This window comes from Emydura macquarii, unplaced genomic scaffold (assembly GCF_026122565.2).
Source record: "Emydura macquarii macquarii isolate MOO-44397 ecotype Brisbane River unplaced genomic scaffold, CSIRO-AGI_Emac_v2 contig_2184, whole genome shotgun sequence".
Lineage (NCBI taxonomy): Eukaryota > Metazoa > Chordata > Testudines > Chelidae > Emydura > Emydura macquarii.
In genome coordinates this window covers 2,764,183-2,784,438 of record NW_027132321.1, presented here as the reverse complement: position 1 = coordinate 2,784,438, position 20,256 = coordinate 2,764,183, and the positions used below count along the sequence as shown (strand labels likewise).

Here is a 20,256-nt window from a genome sequence, read left to right as displayed (position 1 = left end):
CTGATATTTTAATTTCTTACTACATAGTTGAAGCTTCCTTATACCAGTCAGCCAATCAGATTGTGGAGAAAGAAAGGTGTTTGAAATCCCCCATCCCCATACAAATAAGTGTATGCTGGCGGGCTATTACAGTGAGAGCTTGTATAGAATCATTGTTAATGTTTTGTAACATTTGAATTTAATAAAGAATATTTGTTTGTTAAAATAGTGTGTTTTCGTCTGTTTTCTACCTTTTCTCATTTCCCTTCCGATTGAAGTGGTGCCCAATGGAGTATAAGGCAGCGTAGTGGGGTGAAATTAGCAAGCTGAGTCTCAGGATAAACCTTCTGTCTAAAAGAAATCTCTTCGGGTATGAAATAATGAACTTGCAAAGGGGTGGGGCTCACATTGCTTGGGTCTTCATCAACGAAACAGGATGAGGCAGAAAAATATTCAGCAGGGGGTGACCCTGCAACTACAAGGAGATGGGAACAGGTCTCCTCCATTGTCCTGTAGCTAATAGGATGCATGTAATTTAAGTCTTTCTCTTCCAAATGGGATCTGCGATAGCAGCACTCACGAAGTCCTGCACCACACGAGATGCAGATGTGATGGCCACCATCCCGGCCATTGACCCAGGGAACTACAGAGCTAAGCACGGTGGGAGCTAAAGAGTCAGACTCTCTAGCTGTGCCAGATTCACATGCTCTGTGGATCAGGTACACAGAGGGGGCACATAACACCAGTGGGCTACACAAAGCCCTGCGACATAGAATTATTGACCTTGACAGCGGCAGCTTCTCCAACAGCAGCGATAGATATAAAGAGCAAGATTTCCTGCTGAGAGCATCTGAGACAGCAGGAGGTTACCTCCCAGGTGAAACTGGCTCCTACCAACTCAAAATTCAAAATTCAAAAGCAGCAAACTCTATCCTTCTAGGCAATCACAATTCATAAGGCAGAAGCAACACCCCACCCTTAAACCATTGACTTAATCAGATTAATGAGCTCAGGATTATGGCTATATTAATTATGAAGGAATACTCCACAGCCAGATTCAAGTAAATATTTTATACTGACTGCATAAGTAGAGCATGTGTATTCTCTAGGAGCAGTAGTATCCCACTCAAATGAAGGCATGAGGTAGCAGATCCAAAATCCAGGTCAAATATCGCTCAAAGAAGCAGGTGCCACTCTGAGCTCAATGGAATTACACTGACTCATGCCAGAGCTGTATTTGACCACAAATGTTTACAAATCTTAATGGTGTTTGAAAAAAAATTGATATCCTTTAAACTAGTTTTGCTAGCACAACAGTGAAAAGATTTTTAATGGGGTGATGGCCCGTGTGGTAGGCACCGCTGCATGCATGATCAGATGTTGGTTTCTGCAGTCTACGGCCAGTGGCTGGGTAGATGTGTCAAAAAATCATACTGGAACTATAGTCCCCCTGTTAAGTCTATAAGCACTAAATGCTTTGATCGCCTCTCAGACTCAGTTTGACCTCTGTGTTGGCTCTTGCTGTCAATTACTTTATAAATCCATTTTCCAGACTTACTGCCTAGCTGAAATTGGATTTGCCTGATCCGATTTCTCATTGGCCTAAATTGGGAAACTGGAGGGTGGGCATCGAGGCTTGCTAAAGACAAATTCCATCTGGCTCTCTGAGCTGATCATCGTTTGCTCCCATTCTTGATGTTCACCAAAGTTAGACAGGCCCTGAAGGTGAAATAACCAGGTTAGAAGCTGAAGCCTTTGCTGCTGCAGAGATAGGCTGTGTGGGAGATGTGACAGAAAACAGTAGCCAGGAAGAGTTATCTTGCCCTGAAGCACTCTGCACAGATAGATTCTCCAGGAATATTACTGAGCATGGCTGAGCACTGCTCAGGAATTGTCTCTGCTCTGAAAGAGATGGGCCCTGACACAACCCCTGGTCTAGGGTCAGATCCAGATCAGTGCAGGGGCTCAGGTCCTCAACTAGTGTAAACAGTCAGTGGATTTGCCTCCAGTTGCAGACTGCTGCGCATATTAGCAAGATGAAGGAACCCCAGTTCTGCATGAATGAAAGTACTGCTGGAAGGACACAGTATGATCCCTGCCTGGTAGCACCTGAGCAGAAAGCAGACTGTTACCAGGGCTAGGACTGCATGTAAGTCCATGTCTATTCTGACATACCCATTCTCTGTCCACAGGCCTGCTGTCTTGAGCGGTAGGCAGTGAGCACCGTAGGGGCCGGAGATTCACTGCTGCTCAGAGGGAAGCAGTCAAAGTCATAACCTCACCTACACTCACTAATATTCTGTTGCAACAGTGCTGGGTAGCCTGCTGTGCACCATTTAAATACTTGCACAATCCCCAGGTTGCCAACTCTGTAATTTTTTTGTGAATCTCAGGATATTTGATCTTTTTCTTAAAGCTCTGTGATAATGTGAGAACCTCAGCTTTCAGTCAAAAAAATGTAAGTTTCTAGCCCTCGTGACTGGAGGAAAGCTGGGAAATATGAAGCAGGTTCACCTTAAAGGCTCAGAAACCAGCAAGGAAATAAAAACCCCTCAAAATATGTTATTGTTTTTAATTAATTATTTTTAAGCCAATTTCATGACGTTTTCAGGCCTGACTCATGATGTTGGAACGTGTGGGGCTGGCAATCCCGCAATCAAGCACCTACACGTAGGGAAGTGGTAATAAAGAGAGAACTATTTCATCTGTTTTCTGTCAGTTTCTGTCTTCTGTATCCTCACACCATAAAGTGTACAAGGAGACCTGCTTGCAGTTTGAGTGCATTAACCCTTTATTTATTTACTCTGGATTCTTTTTGCAATTGTTCTTCACCTTTCTGCAGCACTAAACAAGGGGAGCAGTAGTGCAAACAAACCTTGCTTAATTTCCTTCCTGCTCTCCAGGATGGGATCTCTCAGGACTTTCAGTGGGACTATAACTGACCCAGGTTCCCTGGCCAGAATCGTAAAAGTGATGTAAATTAAGTGTGCATGTGAGAGAGAGACCAGGTTCACTTACAATGAGAGATTATTTTCTTAATTTCAAAGGGCCAAAAATGTATTTGCTGTAATTTTTTAAAAGGCTGAGAGAAAACTGGAGGAGAGGGTGGGGATTCATCCAAGAAAGAGTTTCTCCCAGTTTTCTGGATGAAGAGCCAAACCAACTAGTGATTCTACTCCTACATGACAGATGTACTCCATAAATGTAAAATGACATTATTACTTTAAGGATTAAGAGTTGCTTTGTTTGCCATCAGCACGCCTCTGTGACGTGGTTCTATCTCCTAGATAGCTCAAGTGGTGACACAGAATCCGTCTGACCGCACAGCATGTGTGTGGGGTACCTTCACGGGTACAGAGCTTTGGAAAGGCTTCAGCAGCAGGAAACTCATGTGTTCCTGACAGTGGTCAGAAGGGTGGCATGATTGCTCTACTGTAGGAACCTGCTGCTGCAGGAGACATTCCCAGACAATGGGGAAAATGGTAATCACATTATTATTTTATTACAGTAGCATGTAGAGGTCTTAGCTGAGATCTATGCCTATAATATACAAACACATAGTCAGAGACAGCCTCTGCTGTGAAGAGCTTTAAAACAGAAATAGTAAGGACAGACCAGAGTGGGAGAAAGGGTGTATTATCCCCAATTTATAGATGGGGAACTGAGACCCCTAACTCCCATTGAAATAAGCACCTCGGCACATTTGAAAATCCCACTAGGCACCTATCTGTATCTTTAGGTGCTTAAATAACTTTCAAAATCTGGCCCTAAGTAACAGCAAACAGGTGGAGAATTGAACTGAGATCCGGTGAACCCCCGTTCACTGGCTCGTGTGTTTTGCCTGCCACTGTTTTATTAATTTGTTCTTATTAAGCCAGTTGTTTGAAGGCAGCTTCTCTGGTGCTCATAAGTAATTGGGGTTACAGTGCCAGCTTGTCTCCCCAGTAATGCTAATAAAACATGAACTGGCAGTAAGTAAACAAAGACAGCTGGCACCTGAGCAATCCCTGGGTGATTGCTACCATTTGGCTGTTTACTCAATTGCACATGAACTGGGGCAAAGAGATTCCCAGTGTTGTTTTTCTTGCTTTTTAATTTGCTGTCAGAGACTTTAGAAAGCACCATCTAAGGCAAGGAGGGGAGGGTTTGACAGACACACATCTACCCTCATATTCAACCAGCCAGTTGTTTTGCATCAGCTTTTAGGGCAGCTTAGTCTTTAGAAGTTTCAGATTAAACAGAACGTGGGCCTGTCAGGGTTTTTATAGGAAACATTGCAGCTTCTTTCATGATTAAGTGTGTGGAGGAAATAAAAGCCAAGCTTCCAATGCCATAAAGAGGTGAATTTCATTCTTGTGCAGAGAGCCAGCACACGGTCTTTGCAGTGCTTAATTCCAGCATAAATTCTATTTTGAGGGTTTAAGTGCTCTGGAAGTCTGATAGTGGTCCCCTACGCTGCAATGCATTTCACCCACAGAGCTCACATGGGAATCTTACAATCACATTAGGGATCTTATAATAAAGCAAAATCCTGCTCTCAGGTACACCTGTGTAAACCGTGTCACTGGTTGAACTGTCCTTTTGCCAGAGTCCTAAGTTCAGCCTTACCTGTGACTAGTTCACTTCTCAGTCTAATGACCATGTGACTGGAGCATGTGATTAGGAGCCAGGCCTGCTGGGCTACATAAATGCAGCTGAAGAGGAGCCAGAGGAAAGATTTAAGGGAGTAGTAAGGTTGTGTGAGCTGCTTCATGGAGAGACAATAGGGTGGAGACTCTCTTTAGTTCCCAGGCAGAAGTCTTGCAAAGAGCAGGACCAGTTAGGGAAGACTGGAGGGAAGCTGCAGCAGAGAAAGGGTTCTTAGCCCTGTCTCTATCAAAGGCTGCTATGTGAGCTGCCTTGTACTTTAACAAGCCAGAAACAGAGGGTTATCAGGAAAATGTCTGCAGGGTGAAATTTTATTAACTGTGGCAGAGGGGAAACTCAGGAATGGGAGCACCTGAATCCAGACTGGGTGAGCCCTGTTCACCCAGAATAACATCAGTGCAGTGAGCAAGTCCTGAAGTTACATGGCATTCAGTGAATGCAGGAGCAAAACCCCAGGCCTATCTTGTCTCGCGTATCATTTTAAGCTGTGGTGTAGCTCGCTCTTGTTCCCTGAATGGAATGGCTTTTGGTACGCACCAGGGAGCCAATGTAGCCTGCTGAAAATAGAAACATTAATTTAAAAAATAAAATAAAAAGGCCCAAGTGAAATAATTTTATACAATACCATCTTTATTTGGTTCTCTAATTACACGAAAAGATCAGAAGTATAAAACCTAACCGGTAAAATGCAGCCAAATGAAAAAAACCCCAAAACCTAGCAAATTGCTTATACATTGAAAACAGCCAGTGCCAAATAACAAAACAGTGAATGTGGGAAAATAATCGCTTCCAGTGTACAGCGCTGCCTAGTTACATGTGCGTTTGTTACTGCTGTGGGATGAAGAAACTGTCTGCCCCCCTTCTAGAAAAGTGATTCGGATAACTATCCAAATCCTAAATTAGCTGGGCCAATAAGTAGAGTTTTGCTGGTGTAAATGCAGAATAACAGACCAAAATTTGGCTCCTCAGGATGAATAGCTAACTAGGAAAGACAAAGGGTGGACACTATACATGGTTCTTTCTGTACAGATGATACACGCAGGAATATTTCTACAGACACATGAAAAGTCATTACCTTTCAAATCACTGCCATTGCTGCCCTTTCAGATTTCTTCATGGAGAAACAGGGCCATGCAGATATTGGTTTGACTAGTTCAGACATTAATAAAAAGGCACATTTATGTTTTTCACATTCTAAAAGGAAGTAAAAAAAGGCGCTGCAGTCAACACACTTTTTTCCTAACTCGTGTTATTGGTTTATTTTAATCTTACATTGCCTTTAGTTTAAAGAAAGCCTCAAGCCAAAGGATGAGCGACCTAACCATTGACCTCTTCTGCTTACGTGGCAAGCATCAGAGCTACTGCCAAAGGGCAGCTGTCTCAACATACATAGGGAAGGAGGAGACCCAGCTCATTTCTCTAGCTGTTCTGGAACCCCCTTTCGGGGAGTTACAGTGGGTCAAAGCAAAAGAGATTAGACTGGACACTCTTAGAGTCCATTTTTCCTCCACAGAACGTTGTCACTCCGGGCAGAGATTTCACTATGATTGAAATGCACCCTGTGAGGAAAGACAGCAGAAGGCCCAGGCACCACTTACAGTCTATTCTATTCTGTGGGCTTATGGTGGGTTCAAGTTTCGCCCGAGTGCGCTGTGTAGCAGTGAATTTCACCCGGTAATTTGAGTTCTGATGTGACTTGTTGAAGCGATGTAGGACTCTCCTACCACTTCACTCCCTACAATTTGCTTATGCTCCAGTTCGCTACAAGCTCCATTTTAGTCCTTTCAAAGCATAATAAAGAGAGAAATTTATTCGGTCAAATATCTGATTTGTTTTCCTTGTCATGTGTGTTACCTGAAAGAATTCTCTGTGAGGGTGTGTGTGTTTTACTTTTTTCTGAGAGGAAAATCATCACAACTGTGTTTAAAAACACCTCTAAATATGACCTAGTTCACGTTTCTCTTATACACACTGACTCATGTGTCTAACCAGAGAGGGGTTTGCAATGTAAGTGCTCTATTCAATGAGGGTGCCATCGACCCCAGTGCAGTGGGTCCACAGATGCCCATGTTGCCATTGAACGCCTGTGTTAAGGATTTATGGGGTGCCTAGAGCCGTTTTGTGGGCTCCTGTGCAGATCCAGCTTGCACCCATGTTGCCTCTTTGCTTTGAACTCCCGCAGCAACCGTGGATTCGGTGTTGATTTGACTGACAGAAAAGCTGGTCATGGTGAAGTGGGCTCCACAGGGTCCTAGGAAGGTCCCCTGTGTTTTTCACATACCGATTTCCATCTGCATCAGACAGCTGTGGTTACTACCCAGCTCTCAGAGGGGGAAATTCGCCCCTGTGCAGTCCCACTTAACTTCCCCACTGAATGTACACAGCTTACATCAGGCCTTCCCCACTGCTTAAGCCCATATTAAGAACCAGGTGCTGTTCCTTTTGAAGTCAGAGGGTTTTGCCCTGGGCTTTAATGGAGCCAGGTTTTGGCCCTAATGCTTAAGTGGCATGAAGACCTTGTGAATGTCCACAGGGGTCACTCAGCAATGCTCCTTCTGAAGGTATGATGCGATCCTGCTCTCCTCTTCCTGGAATACATCCTTCACGTCTCTCCCTCAAGAGCAGCAGCCACCTTCGGAGGCACCCAGATGGCAAAGGGGCCCATGTGGCACCCTTCGGGAAGCCCCCAGCATCCTGTGATTCTAGAGCAATGAGCCAGACCGGCAGCGCTCTCCCTTCAAAATCTGATCGCTCCCGTTTACAGAGGCAGCAGGGGTCGCATCCGCTCCCTGGGCAGCGCTCGCTGGACACCCAGAGGCTCTTCTCACTGCTGCTCTGCGTTGCTCTCGCAAGTAGCTGCCTACACACCAGGCTCCTGATCCCCCTGCTAGTGGCTCCTGATCCCCCTGCTAGGGTGGTATTCTACCATAGGATGTTCTGATCACCGGAGCAGTAACGTGGCTTGCCAATTTCCCCACCCCCACCAGTGCTTAATTTTTTGCCAGGGCTCAGCTCTGGCCCCTCTAGGCGTGGCAGTTCATGGCCCCGGCCGCTCTGTGCTTGCTGCATCAGTTATGAATGTACAAAAAAAAAAATGGTTTGAGCCCCGGCCCCTCTTTCATGACAAATTAAGCGCTGACCCCACACCCCAATTTTTTAATAACGTTAGACAATGAAATAAAAGAGTCTTTAGAATTTCTATTCAGCAGCCGCTTCCATCGGCTCCGAGCTCTGTGGGTTCTTCCCGTCATTCTGGATCATCCGGACAATGTGCGTCAGGTCCAAGCTGCGGGTGAGGGTATCCAGGAGCATCTCGTCCTTCTGGACTCCCTCCATGAACTCCTCCAAGGAGAGCTCGCCTGTGTGCAGGAACATGTGCAAAGGGGGTTCTGTTAAATCCTGCTGCACCCACTTCCGTTGACTTCAATAGGCTTTGACTCTGGCCCGGAGGAATTATGTAGACGTAACATAAAGAAGGGCCCTAGCCCAGGCTCTCGGCCCCCCAGCAAATAAAATTAAACTCCTTGCACAACATCAGACTCCCCTCCTTGCCACAAATCCAATCGCTCTCCAAAGCCCACCTCCTTCCCAGCTGCTGCAAACACAGGCAGCTTGCAGTCGGCCCTGAAGGTCAGTAGATCTCAGGGCCATTTCTGACCAGAAGAGGGGAAGCCTGTCTGAAAGCGGACGGTGTCTCACAGGGAACCATCTATGGCCAGTCCCCTCTCCGTTAGAAAGAGGGGTGTCTGTCTTGAGTTCCTCTGCTGAACGCACCTGTGGCAGTTTGTCATGAGGAGAGGGGCAAAGTCCTACACCATTAGGGCCTTATCAGTCAAAACTGGCATTTTAAATACAATCTGGAACCCAACAGGATTTATTTACTGAAGGGAAGGCTCCTTTTCACTCTCTATCTCCCTGCCAGTCTAGGACTGTTCTCTAAAGTTTCCAGCATAGTTTTAAGCCCCCCAAGTAAAGGGGTTTCTACCAGTTCTGTTGGGGGACTCCTCCCCAGCTGAGTGCATCACTCACTCGGGAAGTTTACCCTGACGTTCAGCTACATTTTTCTCTTTCTTAATCTCATCCTCTGCTTAATCCCCCTAGTGGATACTGGGTCTTTGGGAATATGGACATCTAAATTCAAACACTGGGATAAGAGTTTGAGATGTTGCTGTTACACCCATGCTTATTTTGGTACTGCTTAAATAGGGCTTCTGATTTTAGGTTTTAAATTTTAGGTTTTAGGGCGGTTTGAAACAGCACTACATTAAAGCGCGTAGAGAAACAAACACGCTAAACCCAGGGGGTTCAATAACAAGGATACAAAGCTTAAAATAACATGCAAGTTACATGTAAGTTACATGCATATTATTAAAAAGATCAAATAGATATTGTTTAGACAAGAATTTTAGGAAGTACCTGAAAAAATCTTCTCATCATAGTATTAAAAAGAGAGCCCCGAAAAACCTCATTTTTTGGACATCAATGTAGAACTCAGAAATTACTTACAATAAACCTTGAACAATACAATTAATAAACCCCCCCAAATGGAAGCCCTACACATAAATCCAGATTAATGAGGCAGAATCTGGGGTCTGTTTAAAGTTTAGGGATTGGTAGAAGCAGAGCATATTTTGACACAGCCCCACAGGACATTCTGATAAGTAAGCCGGAGAAATGTGGGCTTGGTGGAATGACCATTAAGTGGATACATAATTGGTTAAACAACTGCAAACAACGAGTAACTGTGAATGGAATGATGTCAGATTGGAAGGAGGTCTCGAGTGGGGTGTACAGGGATCTGTTCTGGGTCCCATGTTGTTTAACATCTTTATCAAAGACCTGGACATAGGAATAGAGAGCATGCTGATCAAATCTGCGGATGACACGAAGCTGGGGGGGTTGCCAACACTTCGGAGAATAGAGTTAAAATTCAGCGGAATCCTGATAAATTGGAAACTGGGCTATAGACAACAAAATGAAATTCAGCAAAGACAAATGTAAGGTGCTACACTTAGAGAAGAAAAACCAAATGCACAAATACAGAATGGGGGATAACTGGCGTGGCAGCAGCACTGCTGAGAAGGATCTGGGAGCTATGGTGGATCACAAGCTCAACACAAGTCAGCAATGCGATGCTGTTGCAAAAAAAAAGCAAATGCAATTTTAGGGTTGCATTAACAGAGGCAGAGCCTGCAAGTCACGGGAGGTGATAGTATCACTCTACTCAGCACCGGTTAGGCCTCAGCTGGAGTACTGTGTCCAATTTCGGTGACCAATGTATAGAAAGAATGTAGAGAAACTGGAAAGGATCCAGAGGCAAGCGACAAAGATGATCAAAGGGATGGAATGCAAGCCATGTGAGCAAAGGCTGAAGGGACTAGGTATGTTCAGTTTGGAAAAGCGAAGGTTAACGGGAGACAGGATAGTGGTCTTCAATAGCCACCTGCCTTGGATGGTTTAGACACAACAAATCCTGCATCTTGGCAGGAGGCTAGACTAGACACTGTGGCAGTCCCTTCTAACCCTATGGTTCTACGATTCTATGATTAACAGTGGGCAATATGTAAACACTTAGATTTCACACCAGGGGGAACAGGAGAGAAGGAAATGGACAGGTTAGATGCCACCTGTTTCTTCTTAGTTTGTTGAGACCTTGGACAAAATTTAGAAGGATTTCTCCTCCCACCCTAAAGTTTTTTGGTCAGATCTTCAGATCCTCCACTGATGTAAATGGCCATAGCTTTACTGATGTCAATGGGGCAACACTCATATACACCAGCTGAAGATCTGGCCTTTAAGATGCTCTCAGTTCTGTTTTTGACAGCTCCAGCCATTTGCAGTTATCTGGCAGGAAGAATTAGGGTTAGGGGTTCAAGTTAGAGCAGTGCTCACTTATGCATATATAGTTCCTTACCGTCTCCGTTGATATCGATTTTATCGAACACCATGTCTGTGAATTCCTCTGCTGACATTGTTTCGTCACATCGGTTAATGGCTCGAATAGCCTGGAGGCAGAGAAGGACACAGAGAACATTTAATGAGCATGTTGTGTAGATTTACGAATCTGTGGACAGTGAGTAGCAAAGGGGTGTAAGCTTAAATTATCCAATGTTCATGTGATGGGTTGGGTTCTCAAAGAGATAACAAGTACATTTAAAAAAATACGATTCAGATCAATTTTAAGTAATTAAATGCATTAAAAGATTAAGTAGTTAAGGAGGCACACTGGGATCATTCACAAATTTTTGACCTCTGGAAATCCTGGTTCAAATCCTTAGGTTCAATTAAAGTGCTAGCCTCAACCTAGTCTTAAATGGATTAATTTAAACAGCACGGACTGGAACAGCAGGGATTGCTGCAGGGGAGAACTGGAAGTTGCACTGGGGGATGTGTGGAGACAGAGGGTTCAAGACTTGGACTGCCAGGGAATTCCAGTTCATCAGCACAGCAGTGGGGAAGAGCAACTGGCACAATGTATGCCCACACCAGGCTTGGCACAAGCTCCTGCTGACTGTTATGAAACACGGAAACTTCTCAGTTCGCCCCCAATTGAACCTGCGGGGCCTTTAGCCCAGTATTGGGAGTGGACTAAAGATTTGGCCAATGCTTGCTAATTTGCCAGCTGAATGAGCACAATTGCCTCCCTGGCTTGGAATGTTCTTCCTTTGGACTTGCGTTCTTGTGGCCTTTCTATGTACATTTGTCTAGTGGCTAGTATCCGAGGTACTGTGGCAACACAGTTATTGGCTGAGGAAGAGAGAGGCAGAGCTGCCATTGCTCACCTTGATGATATTCAATAATTCTCCTCTGTCAATGCAGCCGTTCCCGTCCACATCATAGAGCTTGAAATACCATTTCAGCTTCTGTTCCACTTTTCCCTTCAGGACCAGGCTCAGAGCTGCCACGTATTCCATAAAATCAATGTAGCCATCCTAAAAAGCATAAAAACAGGGCGAAATCAGAGGTGAGGATGAGTCAGATAGTCACAGCCTGAACGGTTTTGTCTGGTATCTCTTGGAACAGCTGACTGCATGTCTGTAATAAAACGGGGATCTGACTTACCTTTCTCTAACTACTGGACCAGATCCTAACCTGGTATGAACTGGCTGCAGCTCTTGTGCAGTCAATAAACGGTGCTAATTTATACCTCCTGAGAATCTGCTCCAATAAGTGTGGAAGCACTTTGGAATCTATCTGTGATACTGATCTGGCCCCCATCAGTGTAGTGTCAGAGAACCTCACAATCTTTAATGTATTTGTCCTCACAACACCTCTGTGGGGTATGCTGGTGCTGTTATCCCCATTGTAGAGAAGGGGAACTGAGGCACAGACAGACTAAGTGACTTACCCAAACCTGGGGTGGAGTAGAGAATTGAACTCAGATGGCTGAGGGTAGGACCCTAACCACTAGACCATCCTTCCCATTTACCCAAATCATTTGGCAAAAAAAACTAAATAAGTTCTGATGAATTAGTACTTTATTAATAACTAATAAATATTATTATACAACAGGCTTTAGTGATTTCTTTCTAATAGCAGTGATGGGAAACACAGTTGCGTGTAGTTTGGCAATACATTTCTTTCCTTAATTTAAACATTTCTTTTTCAAATTGAATTAAAAGCATGTATTTTTAATTATTGCAAATGATTGTTTGCATGGCCTGGACTTCCAAGAGTCATGCTGGTAATTCACTCTTGCCTGGCACTCAGAGGAACACAGCAAAACAGACGTTTTGCTGGAACCAAATGGAAGCTGAACCTCAAAAGTGTGGGGTACTATTTTAGATAGAGAAGCCCTAATTCGGGAAGGGTTTTAAAAAAATCAGGCAGCATAGGCTCTCTATTCCTTACTAAACGGATTTCCTGTGCATTTCAGCAAAGCAAAGATCTTTCGGTGACATTCGCCCTGTGCCAGGGCCAGCACAGGGGTTCAGCAGCACTGGAGTTCCACTTACAGACCTATTTTGCAGGCTTAATTGATGCATATGTCTAGTGCCTCTCCCCCTGCACAGGGGTCAATTGCATCCTCTCTGGATAAGGTTCTCTGTGTCCTGTTGCATTCCCCACATTTGAATAAATATGCAAACAAAACAGACATAAGGACCTTGCGCTCTATGCAAAACTAGCAGAGGTGAAGGTTTTTGCTCTTCAGTGCATTTTGAATGCAAGCGGCAATTACTGAAAAGCAGTTAGAGAAATTATATTAACTGATAGTTTTAGTTACCCCAAACGCCTCTACCCCAAAAGTGGTCATTTTTAAATTTGCAGATGCACAATGAGTTACTCATCAACAAACTCTGAAAGTATCTGCCGGACTTAGTGGTAAATTAAACTTAGAGATCTTTTCTTTGCTATGGGAATCTGTTTATGCAATACAATGATATCTCAGGGAGCAAAGAAGAACAGGCTTATGCAGATGAAATCGGATGGGTTACCTAACACTATCCCATCCACGTGCGTATGTAATTACTTGCATATCCTAATGGGATTTGCATGCAGACCTCAAGGGGAGAAGAGAATTCACAAAGAGCATGTAGAATGGGGTCCTTCGCTGTAATCTTTTCCCTCTGGAAACCTGGTTCACGCTTGGTCAGGCCATAACAGGAAAGGGGTTTTGCTCATTTTTCTGCATAGCTACATTTCCCCATCACTAAATCAACCCATACAGTTGAGTGCATTTAGCTGGAGAGGCTTAGTTCAGGGAAGGTTACAGGTCAGGCCTGAGATGTATTTGAGAGCCGTGTAGGAGGGAGCTTGCTGGCCACCATCCTGGCTCTAGATATTGATCTTTGACATTCACAACTTCTTACACTGCCACAGTGCATACTCCCAAACATATTCCCAGTGAAAAGTGCTACATTGTGCAAAGCGACGGTAATTCCTCGGGAAGTATGGGCCATGTACTGTGATGGAATCAGCCCAGTGCTTCCAGGAGCCCAGTTAAAGAACAGATCATCTGCTTCATTCCACAGTCACAAAAACCAGATTAGGTATAAATAGCTGCTGAGTCTAATTACCACCCTGGATTTCCTGTGCATTGATTCAATAGTCGGGTGTACATTCAAACGTGGGATCCCTTAGAACAGTGATTCTCAACCTTTTCAGTAGCAAGTACCCCCTAACGTCTGAAAATGTTAATAACTACCCCAACACTCCATTTTCCACGGGATTTTATATTTACAGACTAATGTGAGCCAGGTCTTGGAAGAAGGGCTGAGCATACAAGGCCGTGATATGACGGATGTCAGATCTAGTGTGGGTAGCGTTACCACCTTTACACCAGGGGTGCGCAACTCAGGTATGTACCTGGGCTCGAGGTGATGTTGGCCAAAGCTAGGAGGCTTTGAGCGGCATGCCAATGCTGGGGAATATCAAGCGCCATGCCCAATTTTATGCCATAGATTTGAGAGGAGGAAAGGGGGAGAGAGAGACAGGGAAGGAGGGCGAGAGAGAGACAGGAAAAGAGGGTAACTGGTGAAATCTGGGGCTGTCATGGGTTTCAATTTCACTGCTCAGCTAGAGCAGTGACATTGAGAAGTTTTCTGGGCACTGCGCTTTGAGCCAGGGAGGGGGGCTGCCCCCTGGGCAAGTTGCAGGCGGCTGCCACCCAGCTGCCAGCCTGGGAGGTGAGCGACTGCCACCCAATCTGAGCTGGGGCACAGGAGGCTTCCACGCCGGCTGGGACCCAGGGATGTGGGCAGGCGGCTGCTGCCCGTCTTCAAGCCAGGGCGCTGGAGGCTGTCCCTCGGCTGGGAGCCGGGGCGCGGGTGGCTGCCACCCAGCTGCGAGGCCAACTCACGAGACGCAGGAGGCTGCCACCGAGCACCCACCTGGGAGCTGGGACCCAGCAGGAAGCAGGGGGCTGCTGCCCACCTCCCCCAGAAGCTAGTAGCTGCCGCCTGCCTCCCAGCTGGGAGCTGTGACAGGGCAGGAAGCGGGCAGCTGCAGCCTGGCTTCCCAGGACTGTGGTGGCTGCTGCCCGCCTCCCAGCTGGGACTGGGTGGGAAGCGGGCTGCAGCTGCTCAGCTTCCCCAGAAGTCGGCAGCTGCCGCCCACCTCCCCGTCACTCTGATTTTCCCCAGGTACCCCCTGCCTGTGTCTCGCGTACACCCAGGGGCACGCATACCACAGACGGAGAAACTATGTCTTAGAAGATGGATGAAATACTGGCGTACCGATTTTGGGTAACATTTTCAAAATCCTCTAAGCAATCTAAGAACCTAAATCGCATTGGTTTTTCAATAGGAGTTAAGCTCCTAAATCACTAGGGTAGTTTTTGCGAATGTTAACCTTTATTTTTGATCTAGCAGGGACTGGGGGGTTGTTTCAGAAGCGTGAGTGCTGATGGTTGTTTAACGAAATCAAGTGTCTAATTCTCAGTTTGTCTTTTCCTAAACAAACCACATCCTTGTTTAGACAGGACATTTTTTAGCTGGCACGTGTGACTGCAGGGTTAACTATCGACGCTGTAAATCACTGTAATTTGGGACTATCCGTGACATGCAGACAGAGTACAGTGACACACGGAACCCGCTGAGGAGGGGAGTTTTGCCTTCAGTGGGAGCTCTGCCCGAAGGACTGCAGAATAAGATGTGGAGGCTGAAAACGCTGATGAGCTTGCCTGAGAGTGTGAACAGCAGAGCAAGTGACAAACTGCTCTGAAGACAAGAGCAGGAAGTTAGACTCCCCTCCTGGCACTACGTGGTTACGAAACCATGCCCTACTGAGAGCAGAGTTAGCCGAGTGCACGGACCAGAAATAGCATGTAATATTTAATAAGCATTCCTGAGTTTAACTGGCTAGAGACTTGCACTCCACTTCTACTAAGTGCAGAAACACCCAACTGAGAATGAAGTCTTGATCCTTTTCCCGCACCAGTTTCCCCTGCAGTTACCCCTGCGTGTCTACACTGCTTGAAGTGAGTGCAAAAATTAGACTCTGACTCCACTCAGGCCTCTAGAAAAGTGGGACCAAGTTCATCCTCTGCCTGCTTCCACTAAATGGAGTGAGGCTAGGTCTGAGTTTGTGCCGTTCACTTCAGACTGGGCATGCCCAGAGGCCCACCGCAGACAACAGCGTAATCGCTCCCATTCTAGCAATGTTTTACTCTTGTTACTTGTATTGTGGTAGCACGCAGGAGCCCCACTCCTGGAGCAGGACCCCTGGAGGTGAGGCACCGTTCAAACGCAGAACAAACATGCCGCCCAAAGAACTTACAACCTTAGTACACCTTGACACCTACCCCTATGCAGAGCAATGGCCCAAATCCTCAAGGTTTAGTTTTAATGAAGTTCTTCCTGTCTCCAATGAGTCATTAAAGTACAGCAGTTTGGGCTAGCTCTGCATGAAAGGTGGCACGTAGAGTATAGGCATTACACATGCAGCTAACTGCCCAGTGCAAGGCAGGCTCTGTCCACACTTGTCATTGCAGTGCGTAGCTACGCATGCCAATGAAAGGCTCTGGCAGGAGGGAGGCAGCAGGATGCTACACTACTAAAGCAGCACAGTAGATGTGGTACGAGCTGGCTGGACATGTAGGGAGCCATGTAAGATACACACCCTGAGAGTTCAGCTATGTACAAAACTTAACTCTGCTCACCTAAGCTGTGCCTCACCATCTACACTAGGAAGACTCGTGCTAGTGGGGCATGCAGTGTCTTTACTCGACAGCCCCTCATAAGTTCAGACGGAGCCTTAATTTCATTGCACCAGCAGCTTGCTAGGTATGTTGCAGAGAACTATGAAGACACAGACCATGTTCTGCTCTCATTTACTCCAGTGTCAATCTGGAGTCAGTCCACTGACACGGCTGGATTTATATTGATTTAACTGACAGCAGAATTCTCCTAAGGTCAATGAGTTTGTTTTCTTACAAACATGTACTACTGGGCTCCGTGCTAACGACTCTCAATCATCCCCACTGAAATCAGACAATAACTCAAGTTAGTGGCACCGCTCAGGGCAGCAAGCACTACATCTGGGAGGAAGTGTTTGCTGGACTGTGACTTAGCATTTTGTTAATGTGGTCAGGTTCTCAAAGTCTCTTGGAACAGCTGTGATAATTTAGGTTTGGGTAACAATAATAACGCAGAAAAGAACTGCATTGGGAGACCAGGCCACAATGAGTACTATTATCTGTGGAACTCACTGCTGCAAGACTGGACTTGAAAAAAAAAAGGGGCAATTAAAGAAAAGTGTTTGGGGGTGTGGTGGAGGGAACTATCTGCAAGCCAAGGCTGGAATGAGACCCCTCCAGGAGGAGTCATGGGATCCATGATTTCTAGAGCTCCATAAATGTACATGAGTCCAGAGTGAGGCTCATCCCTGCTGTTCTTACTCAGGAACGTCTCCCATTTGCTCGAGTATGAGTTGCAGGATGGGGACATACAGCACAGTCCTTGTTCCACAGAGGGACAAAACCATGTGCAAAGAGAGGATGTATTCTTCTCTCAGAGACACAGGTAAGACCCCCACCTACTGAAGCAAAGAGGAACCATGCTGCCTTTGATCTGGGGAGAACAGGTCTCACAAGGTCTGTTCTCTGCACAAATGCAGTGTTGTTTTCACCCACATTAAACAGCTCAATTACACCAACAAGAGCCAAAGAGCAAGGGCTGTCCCTTCACTCAGAGCTGTGTGGGGAGCCTGCAGGCTTCAAAGGGCTCCAGAGGATTGTTGACGGGTATTGACGTGCAGTCATGCGTCAGCTGGGTGCAAGGGGGCTCCCGACATGCGTATTTCCACCTTGGTGTTCAACAGACAGCTCTGCAGGGGTCCCGCTCTATGCAGCCTGGAGAGTAATCTCCTTTATTTCGCCTGCTAAGAGCTTTCTGTGTGGCTGAAAAAGTCATTCCTGACCAGACGGCCTGCACAAAGCCTCGGTGACACTTAAATCTCAGTTAAGCCCTATGTCAAGGATTTCAGCAGTGGGCCGACCTCATGTCTTCTGCACTAGGCTGAATTTCATTCTCAAACTATAGGGATGAAATGAAACCTCAGACAAGGAACTCCTGTGTGATGGGTGTTATGGAAGGCAGTTTGTGAGACAAAGGGACAAGGTGGACGAGGTAATATCTTTTATTGGATCAACTTCTGTTAATGGGAGAGACCAGCTTTTGAGCTTACACTGAGGTCTGACAGATGGACCGACAGACAGAAAGCCGACTCTTGATATGGCCATGCCATTACTCAGCTTATTTGTTATATAAATAAATACATTCAACCCTCAAGTAAATAAAGCTACCTTAAGCACAGCTATCTTGTCCTGCAAAGGAAGAAGAGCCACTAGGGCCTCCACCATTGTCCATCTGTTTTATAGGGAAGGTGAACAGATACCACGGTGATGGGCATCAATACAACACTCTTAGATAAGCAAATCCAGAATCATGCTATTGGTGTCACTTCTGGATTTACATCGGTGACCATGAGAGAATGTAGGTAGCTATGCCTAGATAGTTCAATGGGGCCTTTCCTGCCGAGAGCTCCTTACAAGGCAATGGGCCTGATCCACTCCTGCTTTACTCATAGCATTATGTGGGTGTAACACCACTGAAGCCAATGAATGAGTGTCGGCATAAGATTGGCCATGTAGTCAAGACCTGGAGCCTGCGTATCGAGGGATCTTTCAGCCACCACTGGAATGGTGGTGGTGCGATCGGAACCTGGCAGCCAAAGAAGCGACTCTGGATAGTAACAAATGTTCTTAAATAGGGCCTGAGCTAGCCCGGGCAAGTCAGTGGGCGACTTTCCGCTGACTTGAAGGGGCTTTGGATCAGGCCCATAAAAGTACACCATTAAAAAATAACCTTACAGGGCAGGTCCTTCTCCCACTTGAAATCAGTGACATTTAGCTACTGATTTCAGTGGCAGCAAGATCGGTTCCTACTACAAAGCACAGCATCCATTAGGGGCAGTCACAACCTGCTTAAGCGAGTCATTTGGTGTTTTTGCTACTAACAGCACCTTGTGACAATCAGGAACTCATTTAGCAGGAGCAAGTCATTAGAAATTTTCAAACAAGCTACAAAAAGAGAAGCCCAGCACTAGAAAAACACAGATATAGAATAAAACAAATCAAACGATAATAAACGTAAAAATCAACAATAAACACACTTCAGCTTTGCCCTAAGTCCATGGAACATGCCATACTGAGTGCATGAGGAACTTATCGTTACTCAGTTAAGTGAATGCGGCACTGGGGATTTAGACAGTTTGGCATTAAAATGTAATTTATTTTACAGGGGTTAGAAACCACCAGATAAAATAATTCTTTTAAAGTTTTATTAAAAAGAGAGAGAACGACAATTCAAATAATTTAAAACTGAAAAAACCAGAATATTCACTTTGGAAAGATTCCTTTTTTCTTTTACCTGCAGTCATAAAACAGACTTACATGGAACATTCACATCAGATACTTTCACATCAATATATTTATATGAACTTGATTCTCCACCATCTTGCAAACTTTGCAGATATCTAGACCTCTGAAAAATGAGTGCAAAGTGGATGCAAAATGCTATCAAAACTGGTTTTGGTGAGTGGAGAATTTGAATTTGATAGTGTTTTACACCCACTTGGCCTTTTACACAGATGTAAATGACTATATAACATGTAAGGCAATGGAAAGACAGGCCATATTTATATATTGTTTTATACTATTATTATATATTTACTAGATATTGTCATAGTACCTAGGAATCCTAGTCATTGACTAGGACCTCACATATATAACACATACATACACACAGGTACATATATATTAAATAGGGATGGTAGTATTTACCTTATTAAAGTCAAATGTCTCAAACATTTGCTCAATGTATGTATTTGATGCTGGACTCAGGTTTTTCAAGCCAAAGAATTGTTTGAACTCATGCAGGGTGAGCTGGCCCGAGGGACACTCCGTCATGAACTTCTTGTACCACTGGTGGCACTCGGTAGCACTCAGTTCTTCCACGGCTTTCCCATCCATGTTCCCCATTTCCACACACAGAGATGATCACGTTTTCAGGAACAATGGAAATGTTGTCGACTTCTCCTTCTAGGTTGCTGGGGGGTTATTTTTTTTTTTCAATTCTACTTTTTATCTTTAAGTTTCAAAAGCAGCTGATGTCACAGGGGTTGCACTAATTAGAGAGAACCAAAACACCCAAGCACAAGATTTTTCTAGTTCACTATCATGGGTCACAGAGCTGAAAAGTCACCCCTCCGGAGAGAGTTTCACACTCCCGAAGGTGAATTTAAAATCGCGAAACCCTCTTCAAACAAGGACCTGACATTTAAGTATACAGCAAATCCTAATCCAGCCAATGAGGAAGAGCCAGTGATGGGATGCCATCTGGGGCATCAAGAGTTCAGGATCAAAATAGAAAGGAGGTAAAATGGGAAAGAGTCTTGCAGATTACTGGTAAGATTATGATGGCAGGATTTGTCCCAAGCATAATCTCCTAATCTACTTCATTTCTGATTTTGTCTCGGCCCATGTGAGCGATAACGCTGATACTAACTTCAGAACAAAAGAGAAGAGACTAAAGTACTCGGAAGCCCCTTTGTTATACGGTCCTTTCACTTCTTCCCTAGAACCCATTATAGCCAGAGGGTTTCCAAAACTGGCCAGCAATTTAAGCCTGA

At 45.2% G+C, this 20,256-nt stretch overlaps 1 protein-coding gene across 1 annotated transcript; it reads right to left on the bottom strand.

The window, feature by feature from the left end:
- Positions 1-7,773: 7,773 nt before the first annotated feature.
- On the bottom strand, positions 7,774-19,606 carry GUCA1A (guanylate cyclase activator 1A). The gene is made up of 4 exons (XM_067558713.1): positions 19,409-19,606; positions 11,409-11,558; positions 10,541-10,631; positions 7,774-7,985 (listed from the first exon to the last, which is right to left on the bottom strand). The coding sequence occupies exons 1-4, from the start codon at positions 19,604-19,606 to the stop codon at positions 7,825-7,827; spliced, it is 600 nt and encodes a 199-aa protein (XP_067414814.1). The 3' UTR covers positions 7,774-7,824.
- Between the last annotated feature and the right edge of the window lie 650 nt (positions 19,607-20,256).